General features: G+C 35.1%; 3 protein-coding genes across 4 annotated transcripts in view; 1 reads left to right on the top strand and 2 right to left on the bottom strand.

The window, feature by feature from the left end:
* The window catches only part of LOC126831518 (titin), a 354,899-nt gene extending 350,585 nt beyond the window's left edge, over nt 1-4,314 (bottom strand). The window contains exon 1 of the mRNA XM_056103456.1: nt 4,198-4,314. The gene's annotated coding sequence lies outside the window, so the exon portion shown is untranslated. The remainder of the gene's footprint in view (nt 1-4,197) is intronic.
* A 2,358-nt stretch (nt 4,315-6,672) lies between these two features.
* LOC126832239 (proteasome activator complex subunit 3) lies at nt 6,673-15,802 on the bottom strand. Its single transcript, XM_050562951.2, has 9 exons — nt 15,658-15,802; nt 13,536-13,568; nt 12,875-12,937; nt 11,607-11,708; nt 10,679-10,843; nt 8,884-8,952; nt 8,457-8,579; nt 7,874-7,960; nt 6,673-7,369 (listed from the first exon to the last, which is right to left on the bottom strand). The coding sequence occupies exons 1-9, from the start codon at nt 15,682-15,684 to the stop codon at nt 7,289-7,291; spliced, it is 750 nt and encodes a 249-aa protein (XP_050418908.2). The 5' UTR covers nt 15,685-15,802; the 3' UTR covers nt 6,673-7,288.
* A 3,869-nt stretch (nt 15,803-19,671) lies between these two features.
* LOC126831781 (unconventional myosin-Id) overlaps nt 19,672-20,796 on the top strand; it is a 40,694-nt gene continuing 39,569 nt past the window's right edge. For both annotated transcript variants that reach the window (XM_050562423.2, XM_050562424.2), the window contains exon 1: nt 19,672-19,780. In XM_050562423.2, coding sequence (XP_050418380.2) covers nt 19,683-19,780 — 98 coding nt within the window. In that variant the 5' untranslated portion in view covers nt 19,672-19,682. The remainder of the gene's footprint in view (nt 19,781-20,796) is intronic.

Raw genomic sequence — 20,796 nt, 5'->3', positions numbered from 1 at the left:
TTTTCACATTCAAAAATATTTGTGTATCAGAGATGTAAATATGTGGGGTGCTGTCTGATTGTTCGTATCTGGGAATGTCTAGCTAGATCGTTCTGTCCTTTGCATGTACTAGCCATGTACTAGCCTAAAATGAAACGCCTACTAAAGTAAACAGGTACATATCATAATAAATAAACTGTGATGAATGGTGTTATAAATCTCAAAAATGATTGTTTGAAGGAGGAATTCTTTAGCTAAATAGTATGAGAGTCATATAATGTACAATATATGTGGGGGAAGAATGTTAATCTGAATGCACATTTAGTATTTGTTCACTCAAGTGGAATAACAATTCTCTATGTAATGTCAGTCTGAGTTATTTTATGTCTAAATATTATGATAAATTATGACGAATATATCACTCATCGAGTACTTATATTCCATGATCTAAACAATTTAAGCCAAAAATAGGTTATTAAAAATTCATTTAATATAGATAAATAAAAATGTGAAGTGAGAATATATCTTTTTTAAAGCTGATCATCATTAGAGAGATGTTTAATCGCTTACCAAGTACAATATTGTGAAAGTTGAATCTCTAAAACGAATATTACTCCAAAGATACTTTAATTCTGTTCAATATTTACAAAGATATGAGGTATTGAATATTATCAGCATTCATCATCCTCTGCAAACAATATATTTAAGGCTATCCTCTTTTCAATTCGACTGCATCCAAGCAGGAAAGTAAACTACTGTTTTGGTTTTTCATTTCCTCATTAAATGTTAATTAATGTGAGACATTTTAGTGTCGATTAAGCCGTGAAAAATTAGATATTCTCCAAAAAATGCAAATAATGACCATCAGTTTTAAGAGTCAAATAGAGTTGAATACCGTGAAACCATACCAAAAGCCATACACTATTCAAATACTTTAATATGACCTTAACTTATTACCATGTGTTCATGTGTTGGGGCTTTAAAAGTATCTGTACCAAAACCATATTTATTCAAATTGATCAATTCTAATGTGAAGTCTAAAACACTCATTTAATCCATCATCTAATATAAAAAACTAAAAAAAAGCAATTGTAATTGTCTGTGCCCATATAATTTTATAAGACTATAATGATTTTATTTACAGTCTGTATCTTTAAGACATGTATATCTTTAAGATATTTCTGAAATATCTGGCTTGTTGCACCCATTGAACCGTTCAATATTACGTATATATATTTACTACCAGATCACGGGTACAGATAAATAATTAATAATAAAGACAGAAATGGGCTTTAATATCCATCATACTCAACACAAACTGGGTAACTTTTGACAGTTAGGGAGAAAATGGAGCTTCCAGAGAAAACCCTCAATGTTAGGTAGTTGATCATATGCCTTTCACACACCAGCATGGTATCGAACTTCAGACACCTTCATTAATTATGGACCTTGTGATATACAATAGCATTCTTTAAGACCACTTTACCAATCCAATCCCTCAATAAGCAGAATTCTCCCAAGTTAGAGTAAAATTGCTCCAAATGAATATCCATATTTGTATATACGATTTCCGTTTTTGTTTTTTTTTTGTCATTTTCAATGATTATATTTTTACAATGGGGATTTTAAATGAAAGAGATAAATGTGTATTATAGATGATAATAATGATCCTACTTATTTCAGGTTGACATGTACCTGTAAATTAAGAGTGTTATATCTATCTATATAGATAATAAACAAACAATAATATTTATACTCAAGTTACACTTCTGTATGTCAACAAAATCTAGATTAATAGCTTTGGATTTACTCATATGTATAATAAGCTGATGTAGGCGTATACATTTACATGAAATATTCATTAATGAATGTGTATTGTTTCTGAAAACCATGCAAACTATACTCCATATATAGGAATTTGAAAAAGTCATATTGCCTGAAGCAAGTATTAAATGTCTGTTGTGTACTCGAAGTGAATAACTGGTACATGTATAATTATGATTTTTATCCACTGGTAAGGTTAATATAGTTTCCAAAGTTTGTCTAAACAGCAGGTGATCTGAAATTTTCTAAATATGTTAAAAAATTTGAGATATTTAAAAATAGGCTACATTATGGAAGATTAGATAAAGAGCTGGCAGTTCTCACTATAATAGTTAAAAACTAGATAATGTAAAGGTAATTTGCTGAAAATTTCAGTCAAATTGATCTACCTTTAACCGAGAATTTAGCCATTGAATTTTCGGCCTAGCCTCTATCATCATTACTAAAGTTGGTACGATAAAAAGCATAAGTCTCGATTATCCATTTTATGATTTAATCATGAATGAAAGTTGAGCAGCATTTCAGATCCTAATCCAGTAAATATCGCAGGCTAGAGATGATATCGAGAATTGATTATGGTCTGGATAAGTTAATTAATGTCTAATTAATAATTTAGATAACATTAAAATTTCAGGCCTAAAGAAAGACCTGCAATGGGCAGATTTAGCTCATGCATCATGTATGTTTAACATTTGAGATATTTCACATTTCACATATTATTGTAATGAATATACACCCGATACAATTCAAATTCAGTGCCATTAGTCACTTAACAACTAATCCAAATAGTCAATACATCCTCTGGTGTAAGTGGATATCTGATGGTGACTCTTAATTATCCATGTCACACATTATCCATGGGTACACACTCTTAAATCATTTTAGCCCTTGTTTGGATCCACATCAATATTGTGATATAAAACACTTTTATTTTGTTGACATCGGCAGGACTGAAAATATGAATTATTCATTTATCCTGTTGTTTTCTTGGCAAATATGGACCTGGTTATGAATACATATTGTATCGTGACTGCAGTGGCAATACCCAGCACTAGGCCAAGTACCGAGATAAAGTTTGTTTTCATGTTTAATCTACCTGCAAGTCGATGTTTCGGCTAGATCCGGGGGAAGGCAACTAATTAGAAACATGACCTCAGTGGCTACAGGAGTACAGGTCTATGAACTTATCAAAAGAGAGCATTTCCATGACAGCTGAAGTAATATCAAGTGTTCCAAAGAGAGTAGTTCACCATGCCTCATGTATGACACCTACCATAATCAGTGAATCACAACTTCTAGACATGATGTAAGAAGGGGTCTATAGTAAGTTGTATAATGAATATCAAGGTGTAAAATTCTAGAGAATTTAGGGTATAAAGAATATCAAGGTTTATCATTCTAGAGAAATGTAGGGTATAAACAAATATCAAGGTTTAACATTCTAGAGGAATTTAGGGTATAAAGAATATCAAGGTTTAACATTCTAGAGGAATTTAGGGTATAAAGAATATCAAGGTTTAACATTCTAGAGGAATTTTGGGTATAAAGAATATCAAGGTTTAACACTCTAGAGAAATTTAGGGTATAAACAAATATCAAGGTTTAACATTCTAGAGAAATTTGGGATATAAAGAATAATTCCAAGATATACAACATTAACAGGAAAAAATATAACATGTATCAAAGCTAAAAAATTATTAAAAATTAACTTCAATAATGAGTATGGTAAATCATTTTAATGCAAATCAAGTGCTTTTGGCAGTTGTATATTCAAAATGTGAATTATGTCTGTGTGATACACATTTTAACTATATAGACAAACTGTACTGTATATCATGTGCATTATGGCAGAGTAATACACATTTTACCTGTACATTATAAAAGATAACCACCTTTATCCACACAGAATATATCTGAATACTTAGTACAACCCATATCATAGAAATCTTTGAGATACTCAATTATAAAATATCAAATGTGTAGGTTATATCCATTTGACCATATTAACTGTTATAACTTCAATAACCTTCGTAATGGTTGAGATTAATGAGAAAGTTATTGAATAAAAAGTTACTTAAGCCAAAGGAAAATAATTGATTTTTGTGAAAATGTGAAGATTAAGACATTGATTAATCCATCGTCTAATTAAGAACAGAATAATTAAGCTAGCAACAGAGTTATGGTACATAATATGCAAGAATGATAAACATTGTCAACCTATAATTTTAAATACATGTCAAGTAACGGTAACCGCCCTGTAACGAGCCTCAATGAAGTTCAGTGAAAACAAACGATGTTCAGTCTTAATTACAAAACGTGTCACAAAAACATACCCCATGCAACGACCAAAAGGTGCAAATTACTCAATTTAACCAAAAATGACAACCTACTCACCCAAACCGCTAAAATCCAAATCACAGAATTAAATAAAATCCATATCTAGTTTGGAAAGAGTTACAATAATATCGCCTGTCAACTCAAGCTCAACACGCGAATTCACTGTCGTACTACACTGATCGGAGCTGAGCCAATACTATTTTTAGATCACCGGGCGCAGGTAGACACACGTATAATGAATTGCATTCCAATACCTTTGGTGACATTTCGATCATGGCAGTTATAATTAATATTGTGCAATTACTCCGTGAAAAGATCGAACACATTACTCATTTATATTCATTTTTTAAGGGCACAAATAATTTGTTCTATGTTTTGGTGTATTTTACTTCTACTTAATATTTACGGGGGAGTGAAGACAAACGGTATAAGAGCATCGGTTATTGTCACCTGAAAGGCCTATGCGGGGGCTTTTCGAGTAGGTATATCCTGTTGAGAGAGAGAGAGAGAAATAGGGTTTAACGTCCACTCGACACAAACTAGGTCATTTCGGGACTAACATGGTTCAATTTTGTTTCCATAATTCGCTTGCGCGTAGGGGTCTTTAGCAGTGGGGGGAAACCGGAGAAGTTCGACAGGCGACCCTACTCCTTGTCATTTACAACCGGGGAATCGAAACCACGCCAGTTGACTCAATGACAGACTTTATGATACAGCGCGCACGTGCCAACCAACCCCCGTTGGGATATATAATTATTCCACATTAAACCCCCCCCCCCCCCAAACAACTAATAATGTGATAACTATTGTTTTATCATTGACTTTGGGAGCTTGCTTGTATGGGTGGGTGTGTGTGTGTGTGTGTTTCAGCCGCCTCTTTAAATGGACCCGCGACATCGACGTAAATTTCCGTCTGATTTTTCTTTGTACATTCCGAAAAATTAGACACCTTGTCTGGTCACAAATTCCAGTGACATGGTGGGGGGGAGTGGGTTAACACAGTGGCGCATCTGCGGAAAATAGCGCCCATGGCAAGCGAATTGCGCCACTGTCAAAACATCTGACACCATTTTTTTGGTGTGGATAATTACAAATTATGGCACTACATGAAAATAAAAAGAGCACATTTTTTACTTTCACTGATACAAATATTAGTCCATGATGTGTCAGTCCGAGTCAGGATTTTTTTTCAGTTTCACAGATTTTGCACGGAATTCTAGACTACTTCCTTAGTTTACGCGGGAGAATGGTCATACTGCCCGTACCTCTCAGTGGTGCACATGGCACGTGCCCTACCTACCATACCGTAGACACGCCCCTGCAACTGTTAAGATCTGTAAATTATATTCTAGAGTCAAAGATATTACATGTGCCGTTTGAAGAAACATTTCTATGTAGAACAATTATAAACAATGTACCAGGAACTCATAGCGGCCATGTTTGTGCAGCCTGTCTGGTGGTATTATTAGGTCCAACAGTTCATTGGCGCCGTTGAAGAAAGATAAAATTAATCACACACTTCCAGAAATTCAAATCTTACATAATATTCCATGCATATCCGTTGAAGAAAGACAAAATTAACCACACACATCTAGAAATTCAATTCTTGTGTAATATTCCATGCATGCCCATTTTGATACCCCAACTCTAGCTGCTTCTCAGATTTACTTAAGACTTTGCAGGCTGACGCACTGGGCCCAATACCTAGGGGGCCTCCGGGCCAAGGTATACATTATTTGGGACACTGTCATAAGCTTTCCTTGCACGCACTGTGGCCTTAATTTGACATTATCCTCAACTCTGCTTAATTGTGTTTAAAAACACACTTACATTGTACATCTGCCCCTAGTCGTGAGTGGCAGCGGGTCTTAAGTGGAATAGCCTAGGGCCACTCTAAATCAAGCACTGCATGTTCCCATTTTGTTTGGGACACCAACTCAAGCTGGTTCTCAGAAACAACACTTTTTTTCAATGTTCCACATGTTGTCCTAAAGATGTGCACAGACACAGAAAATGGCGGATTCTCAGAAATTCATTTTTTTTCATAATCTTTCACAAATCCCGTTTTCTTTGGGCTAGGGATGTGCACAACACCCCAGAGATTAAAATTAATTTTTAACTTGTCAGTGCCACTGTCACATTTCCGAATCATGGGTGCCTTTGATATGCAGAATACTTGGCGGTATAAGAGAGACAACACCTGTTTTTCATCTGGAGGCAAAAGACCTTTATTTTCCCCATTGATGACAATGTTAATTCAGTCTCTGCCTTGCTCCAACATTTCCCTAAGTTCTCGTTGGACTGAATGCTTTTCACTACAGACAGTGAAACAAATGGCCATGTCTTTGCACCCAAATTTGTATGGGGTTGACCACCCAAATTTTTAGATACAAAAACTTGAAGCAGCTTACTAATAACATGCAACAAAATAATGTTGACAGAGCACGACAGGGGCACATTTAGAAAATCTCAAAACATATCTGGCACAAATTTCTGTGGAAATTTGTTTGAAAAAATGTTTGAAATAAAATAGATGTTTTCTTGTATTTTAATGTACACCTACCAATTATATACAACGTTTAAAGTTTCAGATTTAAAACATTATATTTTAAGTATAATATCACTTGCAACAACATGCATATATGGTAGTCTTATTTATAAACAACTTCTGTTTACTGAGCTGATAAAAATTTGATTGTAAATCATTTATTGAGCTCATCAGAAGTAAAGTATTTGTTATACCCTTAGTGTGTCAATTAATAAATTGACCAATCACATCAAGGATTCTAATGACATTCAAGCAAACCAGTGCTTTTGTATTTAACTTTGAGAAAAGAGAAATATATATGATGGAAACAAAACTAGCACAAATGCATCAACGAAAAGATAAACAACGTTATTTTATTGAGTGTCTAAAGACTGTTCATAAGAATGTTGATTTCACTTAGGTTTATGGAAGAAAAGTGCTGATAATAAAACAAGTCTTTAAAAGACATTAAAAGTACATACGCATTACAAATGTCACAATGAATTCATAATTCACCAAATTTTAACTTCCTTAGATTAAATTTGACACAAAACAACACGAACCATTCACAAGTTTTGGCCAGAGAATTTTTTGTACCCCAATCACAGATAGTTTTTGTTTTTAATATAACGATTCAGCATTGGCATTTCTAGGCTTTTTGATCTTGTCTAAGTTCTTGAAGATGATGTCATGAAGACTAGCCTGAAAAAGATTGATAAGTTAATAGATAAATAAATTTTCAATATAAATTTTCAATTAAATTAGAAGGATTGACTTGGCATTCTTAACTTTGAAGAATTTAATATTGTTACCAAAATCGAATCAACATAATTTGCTTACAAAACTGAATTTGTCGCGTAATAACAAACAAAATATTTTTTTAATGAATTGGCAGAAATGAAAATCATGGAGAAGTTTTAAAATGAACAGCTTACATGTTTTAATTCTATAGATATTTCAGATCAAATTATAAAATAAGCACGGTGACTCCGTGAGTAAGGAAGTCTGGAGTACAATTTCAGTGTTGGCTGGAAAACTTCTTTGGAATTGTCAAGTGTTGTTTCCCTTGGTCAGTGGTGGAAGATACTGGGCAGGGAAAGGAAGAAGTTCTACTCTTTCAGATGGAACAATAAAAACTAAACTGGAGGTCCAGTTAAACCCATTTCAATTCATCTTGAATTAAAAAATAAAATAAAAACTACTTACATAATGATTTCTAATTTCACATGTGGTTAATTGTAAACAAATATATTGTTTTTCATCTAATTCTGTAACAGCTTGTCGATAATCTTCCTGTTAACAAATCATTATAACAATATTACAATGGATAATCATATTTCTGAATCAACAGTTACCAGTGCCATTAGCTCATTAACCACTGTTATACTTATGATGGTTAATGTTGCTGGGACAGCGGCGCTACAACATACTCTTATGTTGAAGTTCAACTGCCAAGGGTTCTTTTACGTGCACACCAATTTGTACATGAGACCTGGATTTTTTGTCCCATTTGAATGACTATACGTTGTCTTGCCAGGCCCTCTGTCCTGTATAACCGACGAGGAGGGACCATGCCAAAAAATCCCGAGAAAATATCTCGGCCAACACCAGGAGCGAACCCGAGGTCTTCTAGTAAGCTAGCCTATGTCTTACTCAACTAGCCACCTCAGCGCATGATACTAACTAGATGTTTTGCTTATCAAACGTCAAGAATTTCAATCATCATATTTAAATAAACCAAATTGTTTTCTCAGTTTTTGTGCAGGATATAAAGATCAAATGAACTTACTACATGTGGATATTTAGCAACTTTTGAAACAATTTTAGCTCTTGTAAGATAATAGCGTGATATTTGATCTAAATATGTAGCAGCATCACTTTCGACTTGTCTAGCTTCTGCCATTGTATCTTCCTGAAACATAAGGTACAATAATTTGAAGTTTGCATGCAATCACCAGGGATGTTATTTGACCCAAAAATAAATCAACAAGTCAAGGTAGAATTTTTAAATGTTATGTTGATTTTTTACTGTTTTCCCCAGTAATGGCCAAGAGTAATGTCCATCTGTCAACTAACTCCTATGTCAGTAAATTTGATGTGATAAAATGCTGAGAGTAATTTTAATATGCGGGACAAAATTCTTCAAATCTGCTTTGTTATGGAATTATCAAATTTAACTGTTCCTAATTTACAGAAATGAAACAGTCTTAATTTACCTGTATAGATACACCAAAATTGTTTCCGTCTTCAATTTTTGGAATTAAAAAACTAATCCACATTTTTACCTGAAATGGAGAAACAGAAATTAAATCTTATGTTGAAGTAAGACAAAACTTTTAAAAATATTCTAGATTGGTGTCTTTTTATTTCATTCATTTTCTCATATAAGCTTACAGGTGTCATTAGCACTGCTGTTTTTATTAGAGGTAACCGGTGTATGTTAATAACAGGCCAATTGCCTACACATGAACATAAACAGTTCATATGGGCTGCTTATTTCACTCACAAAGAGATACACTGTCAAAAATGAAAATGGACGTTTTTGGTTTTTGTCTTAATAATGATTAATCCTCCACCAATCCTCAGACATTCAGCGATTCATCGTGGCATGCTCCTAATCAACCGTCCAATCATGATTTGGGGCAATCTGACCCACTCCTCTTGCAGTGCCATGCAGGGCTGTCGGTAATTTTTCACAGATGATTAGCAGCACTGCTAATCAAAAAGTACAATTTTGCCAAATTTGATTAGCAAATTTAAAAATTGATTAGCAGTTTTTCAGTTTCAACATAAAACACCTAAATAACAAGATTATTTTAATTTCAATTGATAACAAACGATTAGATTTCATTCTTAAGATTTTATTTAGAATTTTAGCACTTCTACAGGTAGCTGTGAACATTTCCGAATGAGTGTAGACTTTTGGTTAGGCCTTATGTCTGGGCAGTGACTTATTTCTTCGTTAGAAAACAATTTCGTCTGCTTTTTATCGTGTGTTATTATTTTTGTTCAATCGTAAGCACGCGGTATTTTACGAATAATCTCGATTAACTAGACGCACGCGATATAAACAATAATAGTTTACGGGAATTCTTACTTTGATTTCTCATTTTACAATACGTTTACACATATTTATTTTTTATATTTTATTTACAATACGTGGGGGATACATTGAATTTAATTTTTTTCAAATTGAATACTGATATAATTACTCGAAATTGACATGTCACGCAACGTGAGTGGTACTACTTGATTCCCTATTTCCGGTTTAATAGTCCCGATTCATAAAGTTATGTCCCTGTATTATATAGCATTGTTATATAGTATAATGAATTGAGTCTGGGTAGTTCGAGAAGAAAATGTCACACGGAGAATTCCGTTTTGTTTATAAAATTTATTTGATATTTTATATACGTTGAAAGCGTTGAGAAATATGGATAAATCTTTGTGTCAATATCCAAAATGACAGGCATGTTCATGATTCGCAGTTACTGCGAATCAAAAATGTTAGATTTTAATTTTTGATTAGCAACGGGCAAAATATGTATCGCAAATTGCGCTGCGATACTGGTTGTCGGCAGCCCTGGTGCCATGGCCAATTCTTGCAGTGTTGTCGGATGACGTTGATGAACACGTCTCCCGATCAAATTAACTGTAACACACTAAAGCAAAGATACGCTAAACAGTAAATCTTATGCTAGAACCGATAGGAAAGCAAACATGGATAGATAATCCAGCACACAGCCGTTTTCATCAATGAACCCCACCCACGTGTATGGCGCTATTGCATGTCAAATGTGCAGCTCAGTGGTTCTGTTGGGGCGATAAGTTCTTCATCTGTGAACATACTTTCAAAGCATGTCAAATGTCCATGACTATTTATCATATCGCAACCTGCACAGGTATTTGCATTTCAATATCCCCTACTTTTTTTTAAAGAGTATATTTTAGACATTTTACAGTATAGAGCAGACATGTCAACCCTCTACTTTTCTGAATTGTTAAACTTACCATATTAGCATGATCAATAAGATCATTGATTAAAGGCTTTAATTTCTCACATGCTTTAAAAATATGTGCATTAACTGGAACGGATCCATTTGGAAGAACTAACACTTTTGATCCTGTCAGGTGGTCTAAGTCACCTGTTGTAAAGTCTATTTTCCTCTTTTTTGACTGAAAATCAAAATATTTTAAATTATATATATAAAAATAAATACAAGTCCAGTTTTTTGTATCTTTTCTCAATTTGTCTGTATCGGCTTAAGTTTATTATTTACTAGTCAAGAATACATTAAAATTAAATAAACAGATTTCTGTTGGTTCGTTGAACTGATGTATCAGAACATAGCTTACAGTATCATGTGAAAATCCCTCCCCAAACTAACTTAATGTGTTTACCGGTAATAAAACCTGAATGAAACTATAAAAATCTAGTGAAAGTGTCCACAGTTACTGAATGGATAGGTTTCAGGTAAAAAGTTTCAACAATATGAATAGATATTATAAGTTATAAGCCAACCTCTGGACCCAATCATGACCCCCCCTGCCACCACCCATCCAAACTCTCCCCATGACTATATGTTGATTTTCATTGGGACTGCCACTGATAGTAAGGCTGAAATTAACAGCTGGGTGTGGTAACCTAACAGGTTACCTGAAAATGGTTTATGGTAACCCATCAGGTTTTCTGCTATGTATTGTATTATTATGGAAACCTGTTCGGCTGTAGGAACTGAGGAGTAAAAGATCAGAATTTAATAAAATTCAGAAATGAAGTCTTTTTTTCCTTGTTTTGTTTGAATTTATATTATTATAATATTTAACATGATCATAATTTTTTAACACAAACTGAATATGGATCACTTCTTTTGCCCACGCATGACGACCTCCTGGTAACCCAAACATCCTTTTGCCACTACCAACCCTGTGAACTTACATCATTATTTTTTGAATCATTTTGATTATGGAACACCACTGGGTCTGGAACAGGAACATTTAAATCTGCTTTTATAGAGCCAGCTTTAGTTTTTTTCATTTCCTGTAATAATAAAATTAAAGTTTGTAACATGAGAACAGGGCAAAATTTAAACAGGCAAACAAAAATGTTTCATTATCTAAATTCAACGTCTGCCAAAATTTATAAATAATAAACAAAATTTAACAAAAAATGAAGGTTAGATATTAAACATAATGCTGTACAAACTGACCAACAATAAGAAATATAACCAAGGCTGCGTAAAATCAATAGAAACAAGACTGATGTAAACAATATGGAGGTTAAAGCTCTGTTAGGATTAATCTATATATATTCTGGAAAAATATGTTGTTACATCTGTATTTGTTCCTTTTAACCTCATAAACTGAATAAATAATCTTGACTCGCGTCAAACTAACCTCCGATCATAGACATCTAAAAATAACGGTGAAATTCATTATTTTCGATTTATTGTTTGCCATGCTGAGTTATCTAACTGATGTAGACTCTTACTTGTCATAGTGCGATTTAACTAGCATGACTAGTTAAAAAAAAGTCTGGTTTGCTTACTGGCACTGCATCGTTGTAGTTTAGCATTATGTTTTTAATGGAATATAATTAATAAATGGTCTTTAAAATATCAATTTGCTGATTCAGGCGGGCATGTCTGTCATCCATCCATCCATCAATGTACTCATCATAATGTTTTCATTTGGAACAGTTTGGCTAGTTATGTCCCTGGCAGTACGCACCATTTTGTACGGTGATCGAAAATATGTTCAGAAATCAGACTGGATCTTCAGAATATATCATTTTAATTTCTTTTCATAGTGTTGATTCTCTCAACGAAGATCAGGTAAATCCATTTTCTATTTATCATAAATTATCAGAGATTTCATAAAAAGTTGATTTAAGAAAACAAAAAAACTTTGCCAAAATGTCAAGAAATTACTGTTTTTGGATAGGAAAACAATTATAATTTTATCTCAAGCCAGATCGAACTCCCAGTGCCCCTCAAACTGCCCCTGCTATTAAGAGGGTGTGTGCACGCCCTGCCCAAGATTACTGCCCAGCATGAATATTTTTCTGGGCACATCCCTGTTGTATGTATGTATGAATTAAACAGTCTTGAAAACAATTGCTGGTATTGATGAAGGGACTTTAACCTCAAACATGTATCACAGAATTCCAGCCTTTTTCGGTATTCCTAATTAAAATCATGTACTTACTTGGTTAATTTTTTCAAGTTGTATAATCTTACGTGGAAATACATCTGTCACTAATGTTTCTGCCTAGAATAAAAATATCTAAATTTAAGTCAAATTAAAGTAGCTCATGGAATTACGTTGACGGAAAGTATGTCAAAGAAAGGTCACTCCAGGATTTCATCTTAATAAAAAAATAAACACTGTGACTTGAATAGCTACCCCCAGCTTTTTGCTCATTAATTTGCAACAAAAGCACTAATTACGTATAGGCTGGAGACAAACAATTCACTTTTTGTGCCATCGGTACATGTATTTTTCACAAATATTCCTTATTTAGCTTAATGACTGTTGCAAAAATGCATAGGGTTCAAGATGATGAGTGGGTCACGGCAGTCAAATCGTAGCCTTGGCCAGTACATCCCTGGTTCAAATCCCAGATGTTGACCAAGAAACATGGTCTTATAGATTGCAACACTCGGGTCGCCCTTTGTACATGAATTTACAATAACATTTGATCATTGGAATCGGAAGAATAGCATTTCATAGAAGGCCAAAGCATCTGCTTCTAGGCAATGCACATCAGAATAAAAAAATATGTAAGCTTGTCATTCTCAGATCGACCATAGTATTTAATATGTTGATGTCATGTTAAGTTTCATTCATATATTATTAATGTACAAACCTCTTTCTTGAATTTGGTAATGAAGTCTTCAACCTGAAATCAATAAGAACAAATAATTAGTGTTTATATTAATACACCTTCAAACTGTACAACAGAAAGGATTTTTTTCCTCTGTTCATAATGCAATATCAATGTCATCATCATGGGATGGATAGTTGTCAGCATGGCAACCATGGAAGACAATGTAGAATTGACAATTTGATCGTTTGTGTTTTTCTCGATATTGATAAAAGATCAAACAATTCTTCTTTTGTTTTATAGCTTCATTGGAGAGAACCATAATGGGTTTGCCTACCTCAATCTACAAGGTCAACTAAACGAATCCTGGCGTCTTTGAAGAGAATATTTCCTACTCTTATGCTGTGCCTTGAATCTCTGTAGTTTGCATGTAGTTGAACGATCAACCCCCATTTAATTCAATATTAGAAGTGTGATTCTAGCCTATTCCAAGTTGTCATTGCGGTTGTTGTGTCTAGTAGATATTGGCTTTCAACTGGGCACAAACTAGGTAATCTTATAGATGATAAAACCCACTTGACTGAATGTGAATAACAGACCTTATCAGCCTTATGGCTAGTTCAGCTCCGAACGTAGGTCTCATTACACTCGACCTCTATGTTCAGGGACCCTTCTATTGTATCCTTGTTGACCAGATTTGGTTTCCCAGTCAATTTTACTGGGCAACTTTTTACTGCTAAACGGTCGCGTGTCAGTCCCTGTGAACGCCTGAACAATATAAATGAACATCTTAGTGAGAAAATAAAACCTTGCTTACCTGGCTAGAGTCAGTATGAGCGACACAACACGGTGTTAAAAAATACGTCTCAGTCTTCTAACCGACTTGGCGGACATCATTGAAAGGGTAACGCACAAATTTAAGAACTCGGCCATATAAGATAAAACGAAATTTAGGTAAGTCTGGTGCGAAAAAATTGGGATTTTTGAAAGAATTTGATTGTAAATTATTGTAATTTAGCTAGGCAAAGCAATAAATCACTGAAGATTCTCAACTTTTCAAAGATTTCATTTTTTTTCTCCCAGGCTTACCTAAATTTCGTTTCATCTTATATGGCCGAGTTCTTAAATTTGTGCGTTACCCTTTCAATGATGTCCGCCAAGTTGGTTAGAAGATGGAGACATATTTTTTAACAGCGGGTTGTGTCGCTCATACTGACTCTAGCCACGTAAGCAAGGTCTTATTTTCTCACTAAGATGTTCATTTATATTGTTCAGGCGTTCACAGGGACTGACACGCGACCGTTTAGCAGTAAAAAGTTGCCCAGTAAAATTGACTGGGAAGTGATTAGATTTTCGACAAGGATTCAATAGGACAGTTCCTGAACGTAGAGGTCGAGAGTAATGAGACCTACGTTCAGAGCTGAACTACCTTATGGCTTATGATCTCAACTTCAAGCACACAGTGTTGCCCATGAAAGTTCCTCATGGTTTTCTTGTGCACCTTTTCAGATCTTTAGTTTTGGACAGTTGGTAGAATAAATATGCTTGTAAAAAAAAAAAAACCCTTGACAGTTGGCATTCGATGAATCTTGAGTAGTCTGGGCAAAATTTCCATCACATTTGACAGTACCACTAGGCTAGTGACTACAGGGCCGGTGAAAGCAATTCTTGATTGGGGGGGGGGGGGACTTTCATCCTAGGTCCTATAGGCGTGGGTTCAGGGGTCGCAATAACCTGGAGAAAAGAGTACTTGCGGCCTGGACTATAGATCTACCACACTTCATGGCGTACCGGTATGCTTGACTTCATTCAGTCATTAGGATTAGGGCAGTTGATCTAGAAAAGATAGTCATTTCATCAAAATTAGGCCCCAAATTAGGGCTAAACTTCCCAATTTATTTCATTTGCTTTCCTGGTTTTTGTTTGCCCTCTGGACTTGTCTAATGTTCAATTTTTGGCATAGCTTAGAATTTGTCATGTAGCCTAGAGGACTAACTGGCAGTAGTAAATATTATGCTTTAATAGAAAGTTGTTGCTCACATCAAATGGAAAATCCTTTCTTTTCAGGTGCGGAAGTTTTTCGTCAACCAACCACTAAAATTGATTCTAATTCAGACAAATGTCAGAATAAGATCTAGATCTATTTCATTTCTAAAATACATACCTGTTTATTTGCGTCCTTAGTAGACATTGTTGGACGAAACTGTTATTTCAAATTAAACAGTTAATTTCTTATAAAATATGGGACGATTTGCGCCAAACACACAATCCCGCATGTGTCGATAAAGATTTCTTCAAAAGAGCAGTCTAAGGGGTACAACTCTGTCAGTTTTGTTTAGTAACGGTTTCACCAGACGTAAAGTTGTCGTCATAACGTTATCGACACCGTTATGTTATGAAGTGACGTAAATAAAAACACTATGGCTCCGAACAAATTTTTTTTTTCTCCAGAAATATAAAGAATAAAAATAATACCATACAAACTGGTTTTAGGAATATTTTTTTTTATCAATTATATTTATTTACATTAATTTAAAAGCAATGTCTACAAAATTTAATAGCTTCGTTGAGAAATTAACAATTCATCCTTTTAAAGTGCATTAGATACAGAGATGCCGTTATTGCTATAATCGTTCAAAAATAGATAGTTAAAAATAAATATATTGGAAATTTTAGTCAAATTTACTAAGTGTTTGAAGACAATCGAAGTCAAAAAGAAGACATGCAAATAGACATTATTAGACTATATCATGGACCTTATAATACATACCTTATACGGTCCATGGCTATATTTTACAGATTGCCGCACACTCGTAGCCAGCCGGGGGCAAGGGAGACGGTGCCCCCCCCATCCGAAAATAGATTTGCCCCCCCCCCCCAAATATTCTTATATAGTTTTATATAGTTTAAAATATTCTTATGTTTGTAAATAATTTCATACGGGTGATGAATTTATGTAAGCGCTGGCATGTTTTCAGATCCCATAATTGCTTTGAATAAACAGTGTTAGGCCTAGACTATATAAAAAAATATAGCTTAGTGGGTTCAAGGGGGTTGGGATGGCCTAGTGGTCTAGAGTGTCACGCTTCGACCTCTAGTTGGCCGGTCACCTCTGGCTTGCGGCTGCGGTTTCGATCCCAGGTGTGAGCGTATGTGGCTTGGAGATAGGGGCGCCTTCTCAACCTCGTGGGTTTACTCCGGGTACTCCGGTTTCCTCCCACAGCAAAGACCCCTGTGCGTGCGCTAAGATCATTAAAATGAACTTGTCTGCGATATCACCTTCGGTGGAAGCGGACGTTAAACGCTAAGAACAACAACAACAAGTGGGTTCATTTTCAGCTGACGAGCGGATTTAGCTAATAATGATTAGTAGTTTGACTTTGATATAGCATGGACCATGGATATATAATATAGTATGCAAGACGTCTTTGACAGTAACGAAATGAAACTTACAATAAAATCTGCATAGCATGTAAGTAAAAAAAACTAAAGTCATAATCAGAAATAGATTAGAAGAGTGTGAAGTACTTGATTAGGGAATAACCAACCAGTTAATTAGTTAGTAATTACGCCTTTCTTTGAAAATCAGCACGTAATGTTCAGGGTAATTGACAATGAACCTTTTAGGCCTAATTCATTGTGTTAATTAATTGAAACCATGTTCATAATTTATTATTCATATCAGATGAATAATACATAAAATAGCCAGTGGATCTAAATGTATTGTAAAATATATTCTTTTAGCAATATAGTAATATTTTAGGCTAGCTTTGACTAACTTTTGGGCCGTTACGACCAAATTATGGCCGTTCTGAACAAACTGAATTTTGACCGTTATGGTTTATGGCCGTTATGACCACACCACAACTTAATCTGAATTTTAAAAAAATTGACCCTCTCTAGCCATTGCTGGATTGGCTTCTGATCCTTGAGCTTTTGAGTGAGTGTGTCTATTCTTCCCGTTCAATCAAATCTATCCCAAGTACAGCAACATGACAGCCCTTCGTTTAATCTGGGGTCTTCCCTAAAACTTTGGACAGTGATTTAAGGTGAAAGTTACGTCTCCAAACAGTAATGTTAAAATGTTTACATTGTATCCATTTTGATAGCCTCGTTTGTCATGCAATTAATTTTTCTGCAATATTCTGTCATGCAATGGTTAACAGGGCATAATAGAACCGTGAGTCATGACGTGTTATGTAAACATATTTGGTCCAATATGGATCTCTGTTTAAAGCGTAATGATATTGTTAAACAGTTAGCTATTGGTTGTTAATCAGACTATTGACCAGTCATAATTTGGAACAGAAATTTGCTTCCTTTACAGCAGTGTTACGTGGGATTATGTATAATCAAACGAAACGCTGCCATTTCCTGGATTTTGCAGAATTCTGGTCAGAAAATACTTATAACATGAGCAAAATTGAGTACTACGCATGTGAATTCATTTTATTTATTAAGAATTTGCAAGAACGCCACACAAAGTACTGTGAATCTGTGACAGCTTATAAAAGTGATAATTACATCAGTTACATAATATATCTTCGATATATTGTTGTGAATATACATAAATTAGCAAAGATATGACTTCACCCCATATTTTCATTGGAGTTGCTAATTATTGGCCGGTTGGGGAGGTTCGGGAATTTCTGGAGTCCACAGTGGCCGCCTTATATAAATGAGTTTTTTGGGAAATACTAACCCTAACCCTTTTTGCAAGGGTAATAGGTAAATTGGATCAAAGTTCAGTCTTCTACCATTATCATCTTCCTATTTTCATCAAGCGTCCGCGCTTAGTCAAGTTTGACCAACGATCGGCGATTTTGTCTAGATCGACCATGTCCGTCAGATCAAGATCACACACGCAAACGTCAATAGTCCGTTGAGGAGTTCCTGTTTCATTACTGAACGCATAACAGTGTTTACTAATTTGAGCTTTGAACAACTGGCGCGTATTGTGATATCCAATCAAAGCAATCAAACGTATACACAGATATATTCATACATATTTGGGTTTTTTCCCTTCAATTTTGGCATTGTTTGTTTACCTCTTTAACCCATTTAGTCGCCGATGCATAATAATTTTAGAGATCGCCTGCACGTATTTTGAGACCGACCATTTTAGTTCATTGATGGGAGCAATCGCAAATTCTTGTGAACCAGAGGATCAGAAATGGGACATAATATATCAATTCTATCCGTTTTGTGAGAGATGAAAGAACATGTTACCTGTCGCCCCACATACGACCAACGCACTAGTGGCACTACTAACTTTGCGGTTCACCATAACCGTGAAAATGATTGTGATGATGAGAACAAGATCACAGACGAGTGGATCAGAATGAGAGAGAGAGAGAGAGAGAGAGAGGGAGGGAGGGAGAGAGAGAGATGGGGTTTAACTTCCACTCGACACAAACTGACTAACACACTGTTCAATTTTATTTCAATAAATCGCTTGCGCGTAGGGGTCTTTAGTAGTGGGAGGAAACAGGAGGACCAGGAGAAAACCCACGAGGTTGGACGGGCGACCCTATTCCTTGTCACGTACAACAGAAGAATCGAAACCACGCCATTTGACTCAATGACAGACCTTATGATACAGCGCGCACGTGCTTAACCATTCGACCATCCAACTACCCCTACAATGGAATCCATGCCCACTCGGGACCAAAGACTATTCGGAACAACTGAAAACCACTCGGACCAAGCAAAAGACTACTCCGACCAAACAAAAAGACCACTCGGTGAAAATTTCAGATAGCGGCGCATAATGTGTCAGGAACTGATCTTTTAATCTTTTGGTACTGGGCCTGTCGCATGGGGTGTGGGGCGCTATCGCATGGGGGTGGGGGCTACCCCCGCCCCCTCCTCCCTTAAATCCGCGCCTGCCGGTCATCGATTTGGTGTTTCATATCGGACAACCAACAATAAAGAAGATAGTGTAAATAACGCTAAAAAACAAAACAAAAAAACAGCATAAAATAGCATGTGAAAATGTAATAAAGAGATATTAATATACTCCACAGAGAGAGCATGCATTTCTTCTGTAATTGATATAGTATATAAGCGATACACCACTTTTGATGGTCGATTACAACCGTGATATATGACTTCCTTCAGCCGTCAATGGGTTAATCCGAGAAAAATGACAACAGCGACTCCTGGCGCCGGTGTTTAATATCTTTCGCAATGGCGGGTATACACGAAGGTCCCGAGTATGGGATCGGTGATTTTGTGTTGCTCCGACAGTTGACATTAGATGGATTTATGGAAAATTTGAAGCTGAGGTATGTTTTCATTTGAATATTGCTTTGCTTTCATTTTAATGTATTACTTTAACTTAGAATGTTCACTGAAATTTCAATTGAAAAAGTCGCCCATTTGCCGGATTGTGATTGTTGACTCACTGACACTGTTCAACTTCATGGACTCAGTTTATTTTCCTGATCGACGGTTCAATTTCAAATCAAAATACTCTAACCAACTCAACACCTGCGTACATTGTATCGATAACAGATGTTTTTTTGCTGAAGCACACAAAAATTGGCTATTCTGGCTAATCACAATTTTATTTAGTAAAGTTATGAATCGATAGTGAACTCCTTGTATATAGATATCACAGTAAATTTTGTTAATATAAAAATAAAGTAGATCTGCATACCGATGGATAAATATTGTTTCTATCTGTAGGACAATAAATAAATCTAACAGATGTAGGTCTGCATAATCACGGATTGGTCAAGAAGGCTACTTTGACCAACACTGATTTAAATTGGCGCATTATCAAATAATTATAAATTATAAGGTGCTTTTTGCCAGGTATCATCATGTTAACTTGAGTGCCAAATTGATGTTCATCCACTGGTCTGATTACCATTGTCAAAGTCAACAGAACTTGCAGAGTTTAATCTATATTAGGAATAACAGTCTAAAATGGTTTAATTCCAATCAGTATTTACAAAGTTATGCTAAATTGAAATTTCAATGATTTATGTTGCTCGAATGTAATAAGATGCTATACCATCTTTTATTGGTAGCAGAGAAACCTGATTAGGCTACTTTAAAGCCAATTTAATCCAGACTGAGAGATTATCTAGCGTTGTGCTTTTTTTCTTAATTCAATGTTAAATAATCGAGCTGGGAACATATTAAGCTTGTATTAAGCCATTAGAAATTTTATATTTAATGAAAATGCAAATGACACATCGTTTTTTAAATCCACACAAAAATATTTTCAAGTGTCAAACAGTGGCTTATTTTTAAGCTTTTGAGAGCATAGTAAGGAAGGGCTGATTTGGAATGA

Source organism: Patella vulgata, chromosome 9, assembly GCF_932274485.2.
Source record: "Patella vulgata chromosome 9, xgPatVulg1.2, whole genome shotgun sequence".
NCBI lineage: Eukaryota > Metazoa > Mollusca > Gastropoda > Patellidae > Patella > Patella vulgata.
This window is presented reverse-complemented; position numbering and strand designations above follow the sequence as displayed.

Bases quoted from the DNA above. Each gene is read 5' to 3' on its own strand.
- LOC126832239 (XM_050562951.2), bottom strand. From the start codon at position 15,684: ATGTCTACTAAGGACGCAAATAAACAG. The intron at 12,938-13,535 runs GTTTGTACATTA...TTTTTATTCTAG, and splicing joins TTACCAAATTCAAGAAAGAG to GCAGAAACATTAGTGACAGA. The intron at 8,953-10,678 runs GTAAGTTTAACA...TCTCCATTTCAG, and splicing joins TTATTGATCATGCTAATATG to GTAAAAATGTGGATTAGTTT.